Source organism: Triticum urartu, chromosome 5A (assembly GCF_056163025.1).
Source record: "Triticum urartu cultivar PI428250 chromosome 5A, HENAU_Tu73, whole genome shotgun sequence".
In the NCBI taxonomy this organism is placed as follows: Eukaryota; Viridiplantae; Streptophyta; class Magnoliopsida; order Poales; family Poaceae; genus Triticum; species Triticum urartu.
Window position 1 is genome coordinate 668,975,232 of NC_141877.1, and position 19,118 is coordinate 668,994,349.

The 19,118-nt window shown below is 41.4% G+C and overlaps 1 protein-coding gene across 1 annotated transcript in view; it reads left to right on the plus strand.

Annotated features, from left to right (window-relative positions):
- Positions 1–12,944, plus strand: part of LOC125511528 (transcription factor bHLH167) — a 28,703-nt gene extending 15,759 nt beyond the window's left edge. Inside the window, exons 3-5 of the mRNA XM_048676918.2 lie at positions 10,843–11,235; positions 12,022–12,081; positions 12,434–12,944. Coding sequence (XP_048532875.2) covers positions 10,843–11,235; positions 12,022–12,081; positions 12,434–12,634 — 654 coding nt within the window. The 3' untranslated portion in view covers positions 12,635–12,944. The remainder of the gene's footprint in view (positions 1–10,842; positions 11,236–12,021; positions 12,082–12,433) is intronic.
- The last annotated feature ends 6,174 nt before the right edge of the window (positions 12,945–19,118 follow it).

Here is a 19,118-nt window from a genome sequence, read left to right on the forward strand (position 1 = left end):
AACAAACACACCGCAAAAGAAGATTACATCGAATAGATCTCCACAAGAGAGGGGGAGAACTTTGTATTCATATCCAAAAAGAGAGAAGAAGCCATCTAGCTAATAACTATGGACCCGAAGGTCTGAAGTAAACTACTCACACTTCATCGGAGAGGCTATGGTGTTGATGTAGAAGCCCTCCATGATCGATGCCCCCTCCGGCGGAGCTCCGGAAAAGGCCCCAAGATGGGATCTCACGGATACAGAAATTTATGGCGGTCGAATTAGGGTTTTGGCTCTGTATCTGGTAGTTTGGGGGTACGTAGGTATATATAGGAGGAAGAAGTACGTCGGTGGAGCAACGTGGGCCCCACGAGGGTGGAGGGCACGCTTGGGGGGGGGGGGGTAGGTGCTCCCCCCTACCTCGTGCCTTCCTGATTGATGTCATGATCATGTTCGTTCCGAAAATCACGTTCCCGAAGGTTTCATTCCGTTTGGACACCGTTTGATATTCTTTTTCTGCAAAACTCTGAAATAGGCAAAAAACAGCAATCCTGGGCTGGGCCTCCGGTTAATAGGTTAGTCCCAAAATAATATAAAAGTGTATAATAAAGCCCAATAATGTCAAAAACAGGATATAATATAGCATGGAACAACAAAAAATTATAGATACATTGGAGACGTATCAAGCATCCCCAAGCCTAATTCCTGCTCGTCCTCGAGTAGGTAAATGATAAAAACAGAATTTTTGATGTGGAATGCTACTTGGCATAATTTCAATGTAATTATCTTAATTGTGGTATGAATATTCAGATCCTAAAGATTCAAGACAAAATTTCAATATTGACATAGAAATAATAATACTTCAAGCATACTAACTAAGCAATTATGTCTTCACAAAATAACATGGCCAAAGAAAGCTATCCCTACAAAATCATATAGTCTGGCTATGCTCCGTCTTCACCACACAAAGTATTTAAATCATGCGCAACCCCGATGACAAGCCAAGCAATTGTTTCATAATTTTGGTGTTCTCAAACTTTTTCAATCTTCATGCAATACATGAGCGTGAGCCATGGACATAGCACTATGTGTGGAATAGAATGGTGGTTGTGGAGAAGACAAAAAGGGAGAAGATAGTCTCACATCAACTAGGCGTATCAACGGGCTATGGAGATGCCCATTAATAGATATCAATGTGAGTGAGTAGGGATTGCCATGCAACGGATGCACTAGAGCTATAAGTATATGAAAGCTCAACAAAAAGAACTAAGTTGGTGTGCATCCAACTCGCTTGCTCACGAAGACCTAGGGCATTTTGAGGAAGCCCATCATTGGAATATACAAGCCAAGTTCTATAATGAAAAATTCCCACTAGTGTATGAAAGTGATATCATAAGAGACTCTCTATCATGAATATCATGGTGCTACTTTGAAGCACAAATATGGTAAAATGATAGTAGCATTGTCCCTTCTCTCTTTTTCTCTCATTTTTTTATTTGGGCCTTTTCTCTTCTTTCTTTATGGCCTCTTTTTTTTAGTTCGGAGTCTCCCCCGACTTGTGGGGGAATCATAGTCTCCATCTTCCTTTCCTCACTTGGGACAATGATCTAAAAATGATGATCATCACACTTTTATTTACTTACAACTCAAAAATTACAACTCAATACTTAGAAGAAAATATGACTCTATGTGAATGCCTCCGGCAGTGTACCGGGATGTGCAATGATGCATGAGTGACATGTATGAAAGAATTATGAATGGTGGCTTTGCCACAAATACAATGTCAACTACATGATCATGCAAAGCAATATGACAATGATGGAGTGTGTCATAGAAAACGGAACGGTGGAAAGTTGCATGGCAATATATCTCGGAATGGCTATGGAAATGCCATGATAGGTAGGTATGGTGGCTGTTTTGAGGAAGGTATATGGTGGGTGTATGATACCGGCGAAAGGTGTGCGGTATTAGAGAGGCTAGCAATGATGGAAGGAAGAAAGTGCGTATGATCCATGTACTTAACATTAGTCATAAAGAACTCACATACTTATTGCAAAAATCTATTAGTTACCGAAGCAAAGTATTACACGCATGCTCCTAGGGGGATAGATTGGTAGGAAAATACCATCGCTCGTCCCCGGCCGCCACTCATAAGGAAGACAATCAATAAATAAATCATGATCCGACTTCATCACATAACGGTTCACCATTCGTGCATGCTACGGGAATCACAAAATTCAACACAAGTATTTCTCAAATTCACAACTACTCAACTATCCTGACTCTAATATCACCATCTCCATATCTCAAAAGAATTATCAAGTATCAAACTTCTCATAGTATTCAACACACTCATAAGAGAAAAAAATATTAATCTTAAATGCCTAACATAATTAAAGCAAATTACCACACTGTTTTGTAGGACTCTCAAAATAATCTAAGTGAAGCATGAGAGAGCAATAGTTTCTATAGTACAAACCCAGCACCGTGCCCTAAAAGATATAAGTGAAGCACTAGAGCAAAAACTATATAACTCAAAAGATATAAGCGAAGCACATCATAGAGTATTCTAACAATTTCTGAATCATGTGTGTCTCTCTCAAAAGGTGTGTACAGCAAGGATAATTGTGTAAAACTAACAAATAAAGAATCAAATAATACAAGACGCTCCAAGCAAAACACATATCATGTGGTGAATAAAAATATAGCTCCAAGTAAAGTTACCGATGGAAGTAGACGAAAGAGGGGATGCCTTCCGGGGCATGCCCAAGCTTTGTATTTTAGGTGTCCTTAGATTATCTTGGGGTGCCATGGGAATCCCCAAGCTTAGGCCCTTTCCACTCCTTGTTCCATAATCCATCAAATCTTTCACCCAAAACATGAAAACTTCACAACACAAAACTAAAAGTAGAAAATCTCGTGAGATCCGTTTGCGAAAGAAAACAAAAAAACCACTTCAAGGTTCTGTAATGAACTCATTCTTTATTTATATTGGTGTTAAACCTACTGCATTCCAACTTCTCTACGGTTTATAAACTATTTTACTAGCCATAGATTCATCAAAATAAGCAAACAACACACGAAAAACAGAATCTGTCAAAAACAGAACAGTCTGTAGTAATCTGTAGCTAACGCAAGTTCTGGAACCCAAAAAATTCTAAAATAAATTGCTGGACGTGAGGAATTTATCTATTAATCATATGCAAAAATAATTAACTAAATAGCACTTTCCAAATAAAAATGGCAGCATTTCTCGTGAGTGCTAAAGTTTCTGTTTTTTACAGCAAGATTAAAAAGACTTTCCCCAAGTCATCCCAACGGTTCTACTTGGCACAAACACTAATTAAATACAAAAAACACAACCAAAACAGAGGCTAGATAAATATTTATTAGTAAACAGGAGCAGAAAGCAAGGAATAAAAATATTAATTGGGTTGCCTCCCAACAAGCGCTATCGTTTAACGCCCCTAGCTAGGCATAAAAGCGAAGATAGATCTAGGTATTGCCATGTTTGGTAGGCAATCCGTAAGTGGCTCTCATAATAGATTCGTATGGTAATTTAATTTTCTTTCTAGGAAGTGTTCAATGCCTTTCCTTAACGGAAATTGGAATCTAATATTCCCTTCCTTCATATCAACAATTGCACCAATCGTTCTAAGGAAAGGTCTACCAAGAATAATAGGACATGAAGGATTGCAATCTATGTCAAGAACAATAAAATCTACGGGCACATAATTCCTATTTGCAACAATAAGAACATCATTAATTCTTCCCATAGGTTTCTTAATAGTTGAATCCGCAAGGTGCAAGTTTAAAGAGCAATCATCAAAATCACGGAAACCTAGCAAATCACACAAAGTCTTTGGAATCGTGGAAACACTAGGACCCAAATCATACAAAGCATAGCATTCATGATCTTTAATTTTAATTTTAATAGTAGGTTCCCACTCATCATAAAGTTTTCTAGGGATAGAAACTTCCAACTCAAGTTTTTCTCCATAAAATTGCATCAAAGCATCAACGATATGTTTGGTAAAGGCTTTATTTTGACTATAAGCATGAGGAGAATTTAGCACGGATTGCAACAAGGAAATACAATCTATCAAAGAGCAATTATCATAATTAAATTCCTTGAGATCCAAAATAGTGGGTTCATCGATATTTAATGTTTTGACTTCTTCAATCCCTCTTTTAACAATTTTAGCATCAAGATCTAAAGACTCCAAATTTTTGGAACGTCTTCTAGGTAAAGGTGGATCATATTCAGTCCCATCATTATCAAGACTCATATTTCAAAACAAAGATTTAATAGGGGACACATCAATACCTTTTAGATCTTCATCTTTCTTATCATGGAAACTAGAAGAACATGCTTTTATAAAGCAATCTTTCTTAGCACACATCCTAGTGGTTCTTTATTTGCACTCATCAATGGAAATTCTCATGTCTTTGAGAGACTCATTGATATCATGCTTAGGTGGAATAGATTAAGTTTCAAAGAATCAATATCAAGATAAATTCTATCAACGTTCCTAGCCAACTCATCAATCTTAAGCAATTTTTCTTCAATCAAAGCATTGAAATTCTTTTGCAAAGTAATAAATTCTTTAATATTAGATTCAAAATCAGAGGTTATCTTATTAAAATTTCCATAAGAATTGTTGTAGGAATTACCATAATTATTAGAGGAATTACTAGGATACGGCCTAGGATTAAAGTTTCCTCTATATGCGTTGCTACCAAAATTATTCCTACCAACAAAATTCACATCCATAGATTCATTATCATTCTCAATTAAAGTAGACAAAGGCATATCATTAGGATCAGAAGAAACACTTTTATTAGCAAATAATTTCATAAGTTCATCCATCTTTCCACTCAAAACATTAATTTCTTCTATCGCATGCACTTTCTTATTAGTAGATCTTTCAGTGTGCCATTGAGAAAAATTAACCATAATATTATCTAGGAGTTTAGTAGCTTCTCCTAAAGTGATTTCCATAAAAGTGCCTCCTCGCGGCCGAATCTAAAAGATTTCTAGAAGCAAAATTCAATCCGGCATAAATTTTTTGTATAATCATCCACAAATTCAAACCATGTGTAGGGCAATTACGTATCATTAATTTCATCCTCTCCCAAGCTTGTGCAACATGTTCATGATCAAGTTGCTTAAAATTCATGATATCGTTTCTAAGAGAGATGACCTTAGCGGGAGGAAAATACTTAGAGATAAAAGCATCTTTGCACTTATTCCACGAATCAATACTATTTTTAGGCAAAGGAGAAAACCAAGCTTTAGCACGATCTCTAAGCGAAAAAGGAAATAGCTTCAATTTAACAATATCATTGTCCACATCTTTCTTCTTTTGCATATCACACAAATCAGCAAAGTTGTTTAGATGGGTAGCGGCATCTTCACTAGGAAGGCCGGAAAATGGATCTTTCATGACAAGATTCAGAAAAGCAGCATTAATTTCACAAGATTCAGCATCGGTAAGAGGAGCAATCGGAGTGCTAATAAAATTGTTGTTTGTATTAGTAAAGTCACACAATTTGGTATTATCTTGAGCCATAGTGACAAGCAAGCAATCCAACACACAAGCAAACAAGAGACGGGCAAAAAGAGGCGGATAGAGAAAGAGAAGGAGGGCAGAGAGAGAGAGGGCGAATAAAACGGCAAGGGTGAAGTGGGGGAGAGGAAAACGAGAGGCAAATGGCAAATAATGTAATGATGGAGATAAGGATTTGTGATGGGTACTTGGTATGTTGACTTTTGCGTAGACTCCCCGGCAACGGCGGCAGAAATGGTTTGTTGTCGGGAGTCGAATCTTGACTTGACTTGGCGCGAATCTCCCTGGCAATGGCGCCAGAAATCCTTCTTGATACCTCTTGAGAACTGCGTTGGTTTTCCCTTGAAGAGGAAAGGGTGATGCAGCAAAGTAGCGTAAGTATTTTCCTCAGTTTTTGAGAACCAAGGTATCAATCCAGTAGGAGGCCATGCACGAGTCCCTCGCACCTACACAAACAAATAAAATCCTCGCAACCAACGCAATAAAGGGGTTGTCAATCCCTTCACGGTCACTTACTAAAGTGAGATCTGATAGATATGATAAGATAATATGTTTGGTATTTTCATGATAAAGATGCAAAGTAAAGAAAGCAAAATAAACAGAAAAGGAAATAGCTTGTTGAAGGAAGATTAATATGATGGAAAATAGACCCGGGGGCCATAGGTTTCACTAGGGGCTTCTCTCGAGAGCAATTGACGGAATTGAGCATAGTTATGAGAATATCTAGGTATGATCATGTATATAGGCATCACGTCCGAGACAAGTAGACTGACTCCTGCCTGCATCTACTACTATTACTCCACACATCGACCGCTATCCAGCATGCATCTAGAGTATTAAGTTCAAAAGAACAGAGTAACGCTTTAAGCAAGATGACATGATGTAGAGGGATAAACTCATGCAATATGATATAAACCCCATCTTGTTATCCTCGATGGCAACAATACAACACGTGCCTTGCTGCCCCTACTGTCACTGGGAAAGGACACCACAAGATTGAACCCAAAGCTAAGCACTTCTCCCATTGCAAGAAAGATCAATCTAGTAGGCCAAACCAAACTGCTTATTCGAAGAGACTTGCAAAGATAACCAATCATACATAAAAGAATTCAGAGAAGATTCAAATATTGTTCATAGATAAACTTGATCATAAACCCACAATTCATCGGTCTCAACAAACACACCGCAAAAGAAGATTACATCGAATAGATCTCCACAAGAGAGGGGGAGAACTTTGTATTGAGATCCACAAAGAGAGAAGAAGCCATCTAGCTAATAACTATGGACCCGAAGGTCTGAAGTAAACTACTCACACTTCATCGGAGAGGCTATGGTGTTGATGTAGAAACCCTTCGTGATCGATGCCCCCTCCGGCGGAGCTCCGGAAAAGGCCCCAAGATGGGATCTCACAGATACAAAAAGTTACGGTGGTGGAATTAGGGTTTTGGCTCCGTATCTGGTAGTTTGGGGGTACGTAGGTATTTATAGGAGGAAGAAGTACGTCGGTGGAGCAATGCGGGCCCCATGAGGGTGGAGGGCGTGCCTGGGGGGTAGGCGTGCCCCCTACCTCGTGCCTTCCTGATTGATGTCTTGATCATGTTCGTTCCGAAAATCATGTTCCCGAAGGTTTCATTCCGTTTGGACTCCGTTTGATATTCTTTTTCTGTCAAACTCTGAAATAGGCAAAAACATCAATTCTGGGCTGGGCCTCCAGTTAATAGGTTAGTCCCAAAAATAATATAAAAGTGTATAATAAAGCCCAATAATGTCCAAAACAGGATATAATATAGCATGGAACAATCAAAAATTATAGATACGTTGGAGACGTATCAGGGGGCCTTCAAATCTTGACAAATTTTAGTAAAAATGAAGGATGAGCTCGAACAAAGGAGAAGAACAGAGGAGAGGAATGAAAGGGGAAAACAGATAGAAATCGGTTCGGACTCGACGAAGGGTTTATATAGAGGCACATTTAGTCCCAGTTGGTTATACAAACCGGGACTAGAGGTACACCTCTAGTACCGGTACATGTCACGAACGGGGACTAAATGTGCTGGTGGGGCCCCAGCCTGACACCAGCCTGCCACCACTATAGGTTCAACACGAACCAGGACTAATGATTCCCACCCCCCTAGCCGTTGGAACCGGTACTAATGGTCGCATTAGTACCATTCCCTTTCCAAACCTTGACTAATAGGGCTTACGTGAAGTCGTTTTTCTACTACTGGTTGTCATGCCTCTGCAACCTTCCATTGCTAGAGGGACCACTCTGACAATGACGGCGACGTCATGGACGCTAACGGAGGTGCATCTAGCCAGGGCGCCCATGTGTAGGAGGTCACTGTCCGCTACCTAGTGTAGTTTGTTTTTAGGTTTTAGTTGAACGAACAAAATATCCTCTGTCTTAAGTAAATTATATCCAAACTTAAGTGAATTTTGCCATGTTTGCATGTAATTTGTCCATTTTGTTCAAATCTGATTCAAAATGTATGCGGGCATAGTTGGATGGCCGACTCGCACATCAGTGCCCATGGACTATCGAGACAAGTCCGTGGACAAACACAGTGTTCGTTATAGGGCATCTCCAACATTATCGGATGATGCACATGGCCTTGCATTATTTAATTCAATGTTTACAGTATCTAATCTAAGCAAATGAAACGATGTAAGGACTCTCCCAATGCAGGTTTCAGTTTTATAGGTCTTGCTGATATAGCATAATAGTTAATGAAGAGAGATGGATGTTGTAGTTTAGCTAACAAACAATCCTTGCACCTGGCCATAGACAAAAAATATTCTGGACCAATCACATATATGCATGAGCCTCAAATCATTAAATTTATATACAACCCCTAAGAAATAATGCATGCATGGTCACCATAGGTGATGAAGTAACATCAACCGAAAAATAACATGAAAAAAGTTGAAGACTCATTCCTCAGAACTCCTATCACTAGACTGTCACCCATATCTGAGCGATCATTCCCCAATTATTGTATCTAGAGATCATGGAGACCCAATCCTGCTCCCAGATCATAAAGGACCACATATGGATCCAATTATTAGCTTTGAAAATGACCTGATGTGCAAAAATTGGAGCTTTTGATCTGTTAAAGATAGCAATGAGTCGAGTTCAACAATATCAAATACATACCCCAATCCATGAAGTCATTCTTTAAACAACACGAATAAACCCATGGACATAAAATTATGTCCATGTCGAAACCCAGTGGATGTCCATTGGGTATGGATATCCATTGGTTGGTCCCAACATGTATAAGCAGTACCTTAGGAAATAGTAAAAGCGCCAGCTAGTTCTAAGGTTAACACTTTGGACAATATTAGATAAGCACAAGTACACAACACATCAATTTCCATTTTAAGGTCCTCACAAAATGTAGCACAACATCAAAGGTTCCCACACAAGTCAGACTATGAGGTTGGGTTAGAGCACGCCCACATGCATAGAGTCATGCCAATGCAATACCCACGACTGGTTGGGTGGGGTTTGGGCACTACGCATGAGAGCAAAAACAAATCTAAACCATGCACATTTGGTACGGGTATCTATGGGTATTCATGTCCATGGGTAAAATTTCCATCCTTAGTAAAAACACAATTACTGAGCCAAATTCATGTAGCCCAAAGTAAAGCAGTAACTTCAACATGAATATGGACATTAATGCTAGGATGAATACCCACCAACCTGTTTTCGAACATATTCAAACTACTTGTAGGTGGAGGTAGATTAAATGGGCATGAGAAGTATGCCATAATAATTTAGAAAGTTGGCATTAAAGGAAAATATGCTAAATAGATACTTCAATGCTGCAAAACAACATTTTGTGTAACTTTATCACTCACGCTTCCTGAGGTTATGCTTGTTAATGGAACGTTAAGCTTCCAAATATACTTGCGATGAAATGGCAGGTCTTCGTTGATGAGGCATGTATACACGATCAATTTCACGGAGATAGCGCCAGAGGAATTCTAATTCAAGCGGAAACTTGTTAATGGAACATTAAGCTTCCAAATATACTTGCGATGGAATGGCAGGTCATCATTGATGAGGCATGTATACACGATCAATTTCACCGAGATAGCGCCAGAGGAATTCTAATTCAAGCGGAAAAGTGTCTAGTTCATCATTGATGGTAACCATCATCAATGTATTGACGAGGTGTAACTAGTCCATCCACTTTTTCCCCAACGAGAGACCGTCCAAATGCAACATTCCAATGAAAACCTCATTCCATTGCACAATGTTTTAAAGACGAGGGTATTTCAAACCTATAGGCTCCTCTAGCCATGCATCCTCCCAAAACCTTATGGTTAAGCCATTGCCCACCACAAAGCATCCTCTGCGAAGATTTCCGTTTTACCCATGTCGAACCTTTCCAAGTAGGTGAATGAACGGGTTTTCCTTGAACCTGGGATAAGGTTTTTGAGTGGAGATACTTATTTCTAAACAAGTCGTGCCAAACCCATCCTCACTAAGTAACTTGAATAGCCATCTGCTGAGAAAACACGTTGTTTTTATTTTAAGGACCTCCATACCAATACCATCATGGTCTTTAGGTCTGCAAATGGTGCCTCATCTCATTAGATGATATTTGCTTTTGTTTCCATCACATTGCCAAAAGAATCTAGATCTATAAAAGTCAAGTCTTTTCCTAACCACGTTGCGTATTTCGAAGATGGACACATAAACATTGGGAAACTAGTTAGGACATCATTGATAAGCAGAGAGACAAGTGGCCACTTAACTAGCCCCAACACTAACTAAGGAAGCATAGAGATGAAAAAATCATGTAGTAACATAGCATAGGTCATGAAGGTATGTGAAAACATCCGGGTGGCACAGATTAATTGGTGCCATGTGATAGAAACTGCTATTTAAACCATTCCTGGAATGAACCTCTTTTGAAGCCCTTGCCATGTCGAGCTATAGTGGAAGAAAGAACTAAAAAGTACAAGAAAATTTCTCGTAGCCGAGTAGGTAACATTGTGGTTAAATGTATTACGAAAGACAGGATAAATTATTAGCTTATCAAACACTCTTTAAGCCGAATGAAAGAGATTGAAGAAATCCACAACTGACCTTACTTAGATGATTTTGTAAGGTTTTATGATTGTGCATCATGATGGAAGGACCGGTAAAAATAGAACTCTTCCATTACCTAGAAAACATAAGGGTTATTTTAGCCGATAAAATCATGTGATGAAATAAAATATTGAAAATTATTTCGCATAATCTTTTCACACCATTGTTCCTCAAATGTGTATGTAGGATACAATGACCCAGCTAGGCAGCCTGGATGCGGGGGCGTCATACATTAAGAAGTTGAAGGAGAGGATCGATGAACTACAACGTAGGAGGAGCTCTATACAAGCCTTGGATACCATAAGAGGAGATACTAGCATTCCAACGCCCACCACCATCACTATCATGAGCAGCGGTGCAGGGTCACCAGAAGAAGGGAAAGCTTGGGAGGAATTAGCACCGGTATTGCAGGTGCGAGAACACAACGGTTCAACGATGGAGGTGAGGTTGATATGCTGCATGGAGAGGCCGATCAAGCTCCACGAGGTGATCACCATCCATGAGGAAGAAGGTGCAACGATTGTCAATGCCAATCACTCTATTGCTGGCCACAAAATGGTCTATACTATACATTCTCAGGTACGTGTGTGCGTAGGCATAGCCTTTTGCATTCATAACTCGCAAATATGTTTTTATTGCAACAGGTAGGGTGTACATGAATCTGCGGATTCAAGTATTGAACAGTAATAAATTATGCCAATAAAATATAGCTCATGTTGCATGAAAATCTTATCATTATATTCATATTAAAAAGCATCAATTTCTTGAATAAAATTATTTTTGTGATACAAACAGTTTTCCTTTTCGGAACTTTGGATGAATAGGCTTATTATTAGAAAAAATATTAATCATACTTATTTGAGGGGTGCTCATTGTTTGTAGTGTAATGTTACTCTGAATTATAGGCGTAGATCTAAAAGGACGAAGGAAAATATGAGTGTCCCATAAAAGAGATGACCGCTATAGGCGTAGATCTAAAAGGACGAAGGAAAATATGACTGTCACATAAAAGAGATGACCGCCATGCATGTACACGTACATGAAAAATGTGGAACCATATTATTCCTCTCTGACCATTTTCTTATATTGTGGAACCATAGCAAGAGACAATTTTTTGGGGAAATATAGCGAAATAGTTTGAAAACAACTTAGTTGTACACACGTGCCATGTGCATCTTAATAGGTTTCTTGCCCCCCCCCCCCCCCCCCATCTATCTCTAGTGGCTAAAATGTCTAACAAATTTAATTAAATGTGATTCATTTTGTATTGCGTGATATGTTAAATTTCTCCATCTAAATATCTAACTAAAAAGTTGACTATTTTTGCATCAAGTTAATTGCATTTCCTCTCTCTACTTCGTGCAGGCCTTCAGCTCTAGAATTGGCATAGACGTTTCAAGGGTTTCTGAGCGATTGGGAGCCTTGGTATGAGAGTAAATTGATTTGTGCAAAATATATATAGATAACTATATAAATTAAACATCCCATGGATGGTACATGATATCCAATTATTAATTGACGACATGTTGGGGGTGGAAAAAAATAATTAGCTAGCTATTGTCTTCTCCATGTTGGTTTCAACACATGATCAACGTATGAAAAAATGTTGATTGATCTCGGTCTATACTCTATAGTCACCTACAAATTTATAGTAACAGGTTTTGGGATGGCATACCTAGTTGATGTGTTGATAACAGTTTAATCGTGTTATAGAAACCGAACATGCTTGTGTTGTCTCTAAATGTGCAGCTCTGACTTTTTTCCCTGCAAAAATCAGGCACTACCATTCATGCACGGCAATCAGGTCCTCAGGTACACCGACCAGTCCAATGTGTCTCCTCCCAAGGAGCTTGTCAGCAACAATGATATAGGTGGAACCGAGAAGGTGTCACACCCCGAGTGTGAAACATTGGTTGGGCAAGACCAAGCGATGTGGAGTTCCATGCTTGCGTCAATATCACCAGAAATATTCAAGTAGGTGCCGGCCATGTAAACTGTACCCGAGCCCTGTTCTACCTTGAGGTGCATGTTCTCCTCTCAATCCAAGGCAAAGGCCTTCCAAGTCCGCATGTAATTGGCAATTCTAAGAATAATGTCTCTCACTAATCGACTACTTCAACAAAGTAAAGGAAGTCGTCCATACTATGCCATGCTAGTATCTCCTCTTGACAAAGAGGATGTGGTCAACTATGTGTTGTGTGACCTTGGCTCCAACTACAATCCCCTATTGTCATCGATCACAACTCAATCAAGAATTGGTGTCCCTTAGTGATTTGTATTCTTGTCTACGTCTTTCCAAATCATGTTGGGGCAGCAATACCTCTCATTCCAGGGTAACTCTTCGGGCAAATTTACTCCACCTGGCTTGGTGCACACGAAACATGTCCTATATATAGAAGGTCTATTCATCACCCAGGATGTAGAATAACTTATTCTTCTTACGATCATTTCATATATAAATTGTATTTAATACAAATAGTTACATTCATATTGATTCACTGCGAAAAAATTGGCATAAGGAAAAAATAGATCATAAGACAAGAAAAATTGCATTTTATGTACATTTTATACTATGTTTACGTAACATAAAATATTTTTTACAACGATTATATATTTCTTGCGTTCTATTTTTACGTCTGAAATAAGAAAAAAATTGTGGAACGAAAAATTATGGCGCATTGATGTTAAAATAGAGGGGTGTGAAGAACAAGTATTCCTCACCCAGGGTGACGAATAGTCAATGATGCAAGTTCACAATGCTCCAAGTTCCAAGATGCTCTGCATGTTCTGTATTTATTTAGGTGGGTTGTTAAGAGATAGAACTGTAAAAATGTTGCATATCAGCTCTTCCCCCTAGATTTGCCACTGCCTCCTCCTCTGTTCTCATGGTCGTCATCTCCTCCATTCCCCACGGTTTGCTTGATAATAATATTTGTTGATATGTGGTAATTATTATGGGTGTACACACCCCGTTAATAATAATTATGGTTCAACGCGTGCCCCGCAAATTGCATCCTTACATAGTACTCATGTTGCTCCTATGTTGTCGCCACAAGCATCTTCATCTACCTCGGATCCAATTTTAAATGAATTATGGCAATATTTGCATAAGATGTTTCAAGAAACTTCTGAAAACGAGCCAAAAGTAAGGAGTCATGTGTACCAAAAGCTTTATCTTGAAAACTTCGATGTCATTTTGTACCCTCAAGGTTATAAGGTTCTTGATTTTATTAAATTTAGTGGTGAGGGGAGAAAAACAATGTGGGAGCATGCTAGTCAATATCTGACACAGTTGGGTATAGGAAGTTCCATAGAAAAACTGAAAGTGCGTTTATTTCCCCTATCTTTAACTAGCACTGCAGTTTCTTGATTAATTTTTTCCTTTGTCACATGGATCTATTCTATTGTGGTCGCAACTAGAGCAAAAGCTTCAGGATCACTCAGAAATAATAAGATAAAATTGTCACATCTTACATCGATTAGAAAAAGTCATGATGAATCAGACACCGATTATGTCAAGAGATTTAGAGATATAAAAAACCGATGTTATAGCTTAATGATAACCGAGAGAGACTTGGGGGATCTTATTCTTAATGGTTTGAAAACCCACATTGAAGAGAGGCTAGAAAGTTATAGTTCTTAAATATTAACCAAGTCTTATAAAAACCTTTGGCCCAAGATAGTCGAAGTAAAGAGGTTCATAGGTCTATAACCGATCGTCCTCTAATGCATATATTTGAGTATAATGATGATCATTCGGACGATGAGGTCGACGCCTATAGCACTGAATTTGTTTTGCCTTAAAGGCCAAACCTTATACATGCAATGCGCCTAAGCTGATTTGCGAGAACCATGACGAGGAGATGGAATTTACTTTTGATATATCCAAGTTTTATAAAGATATTTGATACTCTCTTGCAAAACAAGATGATTAGAATGCCACATACCTTGCCGCCGTTTGAGGAGCTAAAGCGGCATGCATATTGGTGTAAGTGCATCTAGTGCCACCCCTAGTTGGTTTTGGAGTATTGACGACAAACTTGGTTGAGGGACTAATGTGTTTGTGAGAATTGCAGGATAACACAGGTAGTAGTCCCTCATTGATTTGGTTTACCTACCAGAGATGACCCATAAAAATGCATGAAGACATTGAAGACAATGGTGGTTCGTGAAGATATTCACTCGAAAATAATGACCTGTGAAGACATTCACTTGAAGACTATGGAGTGCGAAGACATAGTGCTACATCTTGAGCACTGCGTTGGTTTTCCCCGAAGAGGAAGGGATGATGCAGCAAAGTAGCGTAAGTATTTCCCTCAGTTTTTGAGAACCAAGGTATCAATCCAGTAGGAGGCTACGCGCTAGTCCCTCGTACCTACACAAAACAAATAAATCCTTGCAACCAACGCGATAAGGGGTTGTCAATCCCTACACGGCCACTTACGAGAGTGAGATCTGATAGATATGATAAGATAATATTTTTGGTATTTCTATGATAAAGATGCGAAGTAAAATAAAAGCAAAGGAACTAACTAAGTATTGGGAGATTAATATGATGAAGATAGACCCGGGGGCCATAGGTTTCACTAGTGGCTTCTCTCGAGAGCATAAGTATTCTACGGTGGGTGAACAAATTACTGTTGACCAATTGACATAATTGAGCATAGTTATGAGAATATCTAGGTATGATCATGTATATAGGCATCACGTCCGAGACAAGTAGACCGACTCCTGCCTGCATCTACTACTATTACTCCACTCATCGACCGCTATCCAGCATGCATCTAGAGTATTAAGTTAATGAAAAAAGAGTAACGCCTTAAGCAAGATGACATGATGTAGAGGGATAAACTCATGCAATATGATGAAAACCCCATCTTGTTATCCTCGATGGCAACAATACAATACGTGCCTTGCTGCCCCTACTGTCACTGGGAAAGGACACTGCAAGATTGAACCCAAAGCTAAGCACTTCTCCCATTGCAAGAAAGATCAATCTAGTAGGCCAAACCAAACTGATAATTTGAAGAGACCTGCAAAGATAACCAATCATACATAAAAGAATTCAGAGAAGATTCAAATATTGTTCATAGATAGACTTGATCATAAACCCACAATTCATCGTTCTCAACAAACACACCGCAAAAAGAAGATTACATCAAATAGTTCTCCACAAGAGAGGGGGGAGCATTGTATTGAGATCCAAAAAGAGAGAAGAAACCATCTAGCTACTAACTATGGACCCGTAGGTCTGAGGTAAACTACTCACACTTCATCGAAGGGGCTATGGTGTTGATGTAGAAGCCCTCTGTGATCGATACCCCCTCCGGCGGAACTCCGGAACAGGGTCCCAAGATGGGATCTCGTGGATACAGAAAGTTGTGGCTGTGGAATTAGGGTTTTGGCTCTGTATTTGATCGTTTGGGGGTACGTAGGTATATATAGGAGGAAGGAGTACGTCGGTGGAGCAACAGGGGCCCACGAGGGTGGAGGGCGCGCCTTGGGGGGTAGGCGCGCCCCCTACCTCGTGGCCTCCTCTTTTGTGTCTTGACGTAGGGTCCAAGTCTCCTGGGTCTTGTTCGTTCAGAAAATCATGTTCTTGAAGGTTTCATTCTGTTGGGGATATTACTACCAGTATGACCCGCCCAGGAGGGGCCGGGTCAGCCCTAATGGCGGGTTACATAAGAAGCCCGATAAACATTCAAGATGATAGTTTACTAAACGTATAGAAGGCCCAAAGGCCTGGGGCCGGCTTAAGGCCTGATACTGTAAACCGCCGTATGAAAGGAAAGACTTGTAAAGAATGGCATGTAAAGGAAGTCACCGAGCCGGATACGATTATGAGCCTGCCGGGACTCTGTAGGCCACCAGGCGTCAACCCGTGTATATAAGGGGACGACCCGGTGGCGGTTTAGGACAAGAAAGAACCATGTCGATAACCAAGCCGGCGAGTTAAACCTCTTGGAGATCGAAACTTCAGCAATACCAATCCCAACTAGACGTAGGCTTTTACCTTCATCGTAAGGGGCCGAACTAGTATAAAAACTCTCTCGTGTGTCCTTTGTCCCGTTTAACCCCTTTAAGCTTCCTAGTGCGATGGCCCTACGACTAAGTCCTTGCTCTAGGACATCTGCCATGTCAACTCCACAATAGTTGGTGCCCACCGTGGGGCCAGCGCACGATGGATTTGAGTTCTTAAAGGGAAACTTCGGAGGGCTCAAGGGATACGATGTGGGCCGGATGACCAAGAGTCGTCGCGGCAAACTCTACATCGACGACGAAGGCTGGGGCCCCGAGGCCGGCTCGATCGAGTACGGGTACCGGGTCCCCTTCGGCGGAATTCACGTCTTCATCGGCCAGATCGGCGAGTCAGGCCCTGAGCCGGACGTCCACACCAACCTCATCGAAACGGCTCAGCGCGGCGGGTCCGTCCGTGTTCAATCTATCATGAAACATGCCTTCGTGGGCTGCGTCCATGGCGGTGAATATTTCGAAGGATCGATGGAAGGCGGGGAGATGGCCATCTGCTCTGATACTGCATCATCAACAGGTGAGATGGACTCGTTGTACCAGCTGCAACACGGCATGCTCGGGGACTGTTCCGATAGCAGCAGTATTCCGGGCCCCCTTGAGCCGCCGAATTGGGTTGAAGTTTTCATGGCGGGGACGCAACTCGGGCAGAACTCCACCGCAACAGCATCAGCAGCTACCGGGTCGGCAGCAGCCGGGTCAGGAGACCCCGCGCGCCCCCCGGCTCAGGTTCTAATAGACCTCATGGATAGGCTGACGACTCTGCTAACCGCTGTGGTAGAACCGGTAGATAAAGCCCAGCATGACGCAGAAGTGGCACGCGTGTGGGAGGAGATGGTGCAAGCCAAGGAAAATCTAGCCGCGGTGGAAAACCGGATGGCAGCGGAACGAGCAGCTCTGGATGCTCGTGCTCAGCAGCTTCAAGCAGAAACTTTCCGGCTCTCAGTGGATTTTAATGCATCAAACGAGGTCATGAGGAGGAGGCATCAGAAAACTCAATCGTGTCTTCCTCTAACGCTGGATCCGAGGAATCTGTTCCATACACCCAGGGCTGGGGGGAGCAACCCGCCGGAGGAAAACCGGGTCACGACACCCGGTGCACCAGATCAGCCACGCACCATGGAGCCACCCCGCCTGAATACAGCCCCTCCTCGTTATGTATCAACACCTCTGGGTCACTTCTCTAACCTTATGGAAAATGTCATCGCAGTGTCGGCTCGTTTGGCAGATCTCCCAATGGAAGGCGACTCGCCAGCAGCAATTGAAACCCGGAGGGTAAGAGAACTACTTCAGACAGCTTTGGCCCAGCAGGATGCATACTCTTACAGTCGAGACAGGATTCATTCAACTCCTCGCCCAAGCCGGAGCCCGAGTTACAGTAGGCACATGGAGTCCGCGGAGATGTCAAGTACTGCTCAACGTCACAACAGGCCATATAGGCATGAGCCAGTGCGGGCTGGAGCCCTTAACTTGGCGGATCAGGAGAGGATTCGTCAAGAGGCGGAACGGGCGGCTCAGATAGCGGCAGAGCAGACGGCTCACCAAACCTTTCCGGCTTATCCAGCAACCTCGGTTGAGGCAGGAGTGGCCACAAGAACCGGAGGCGTGCCTTGCCTGGTCCCATCCATACGCAATGAATGGTTGCCCAAGGATTTCAAGGGGCCTCGTAAGGTGCCTAATTACACGGCTAACCTACAACCGGGGGCTTGGATTGAGAGTTATGAGATGGCTATGGAGCTGTTGGAGGTTAGCGATGCGGCGATGCCCAAGTATTTTTCCATGATGTTGGATGGAACGGCTCGGACCTGATTGAAGGGATTGCCACCCAATTCTATCGGCTCATGGGCAGAGTTGAAAGCACGGTTCATACAGAACTTTAAGGACACGTGTAAGCAACCAATGTCGATTGTGGACCTAACCAATTGCAAGCAAGAGGATGGTGAATCTACAACCCATTGGGTGCGCCGGGTCAAGGAGATAATACATTCATCTGATAAGATGGATGCTGGCTCAGCAGTTTTGATGTTGGAGAAAAAATGCCGCTTTGAACCTCTGAAGCAGAAGTTGGGGCAGCTTAAACGTGACTGTAATGACATGGGAACATTGATGGAAGCTCTTGTCAAGTATGCCGATTCTGATACCACCAAGGACCTGGTGTCTGACGAAGAAAAGGCAACGAAGGGAAAGAAGAACGGCAATGGCAAGGGTCACCAGCATAACCTGGCGAATCAGGGAGGTAATAAACATAAGGCTGATGAGTTTGTTGCTAATACTAATGCGCAGGGTGGTAATCAACGATGCAAGGGCAGACAACCCCCTCGATCGAGCGGGTCAGGCCCCACCCTTGAGCAGTTGTTGAATGAACCTTGTCCAAAACACGGCACCCGGGAGAAACCAGCCACCCACTTGTGGAAGGATTGCATGATCATGAA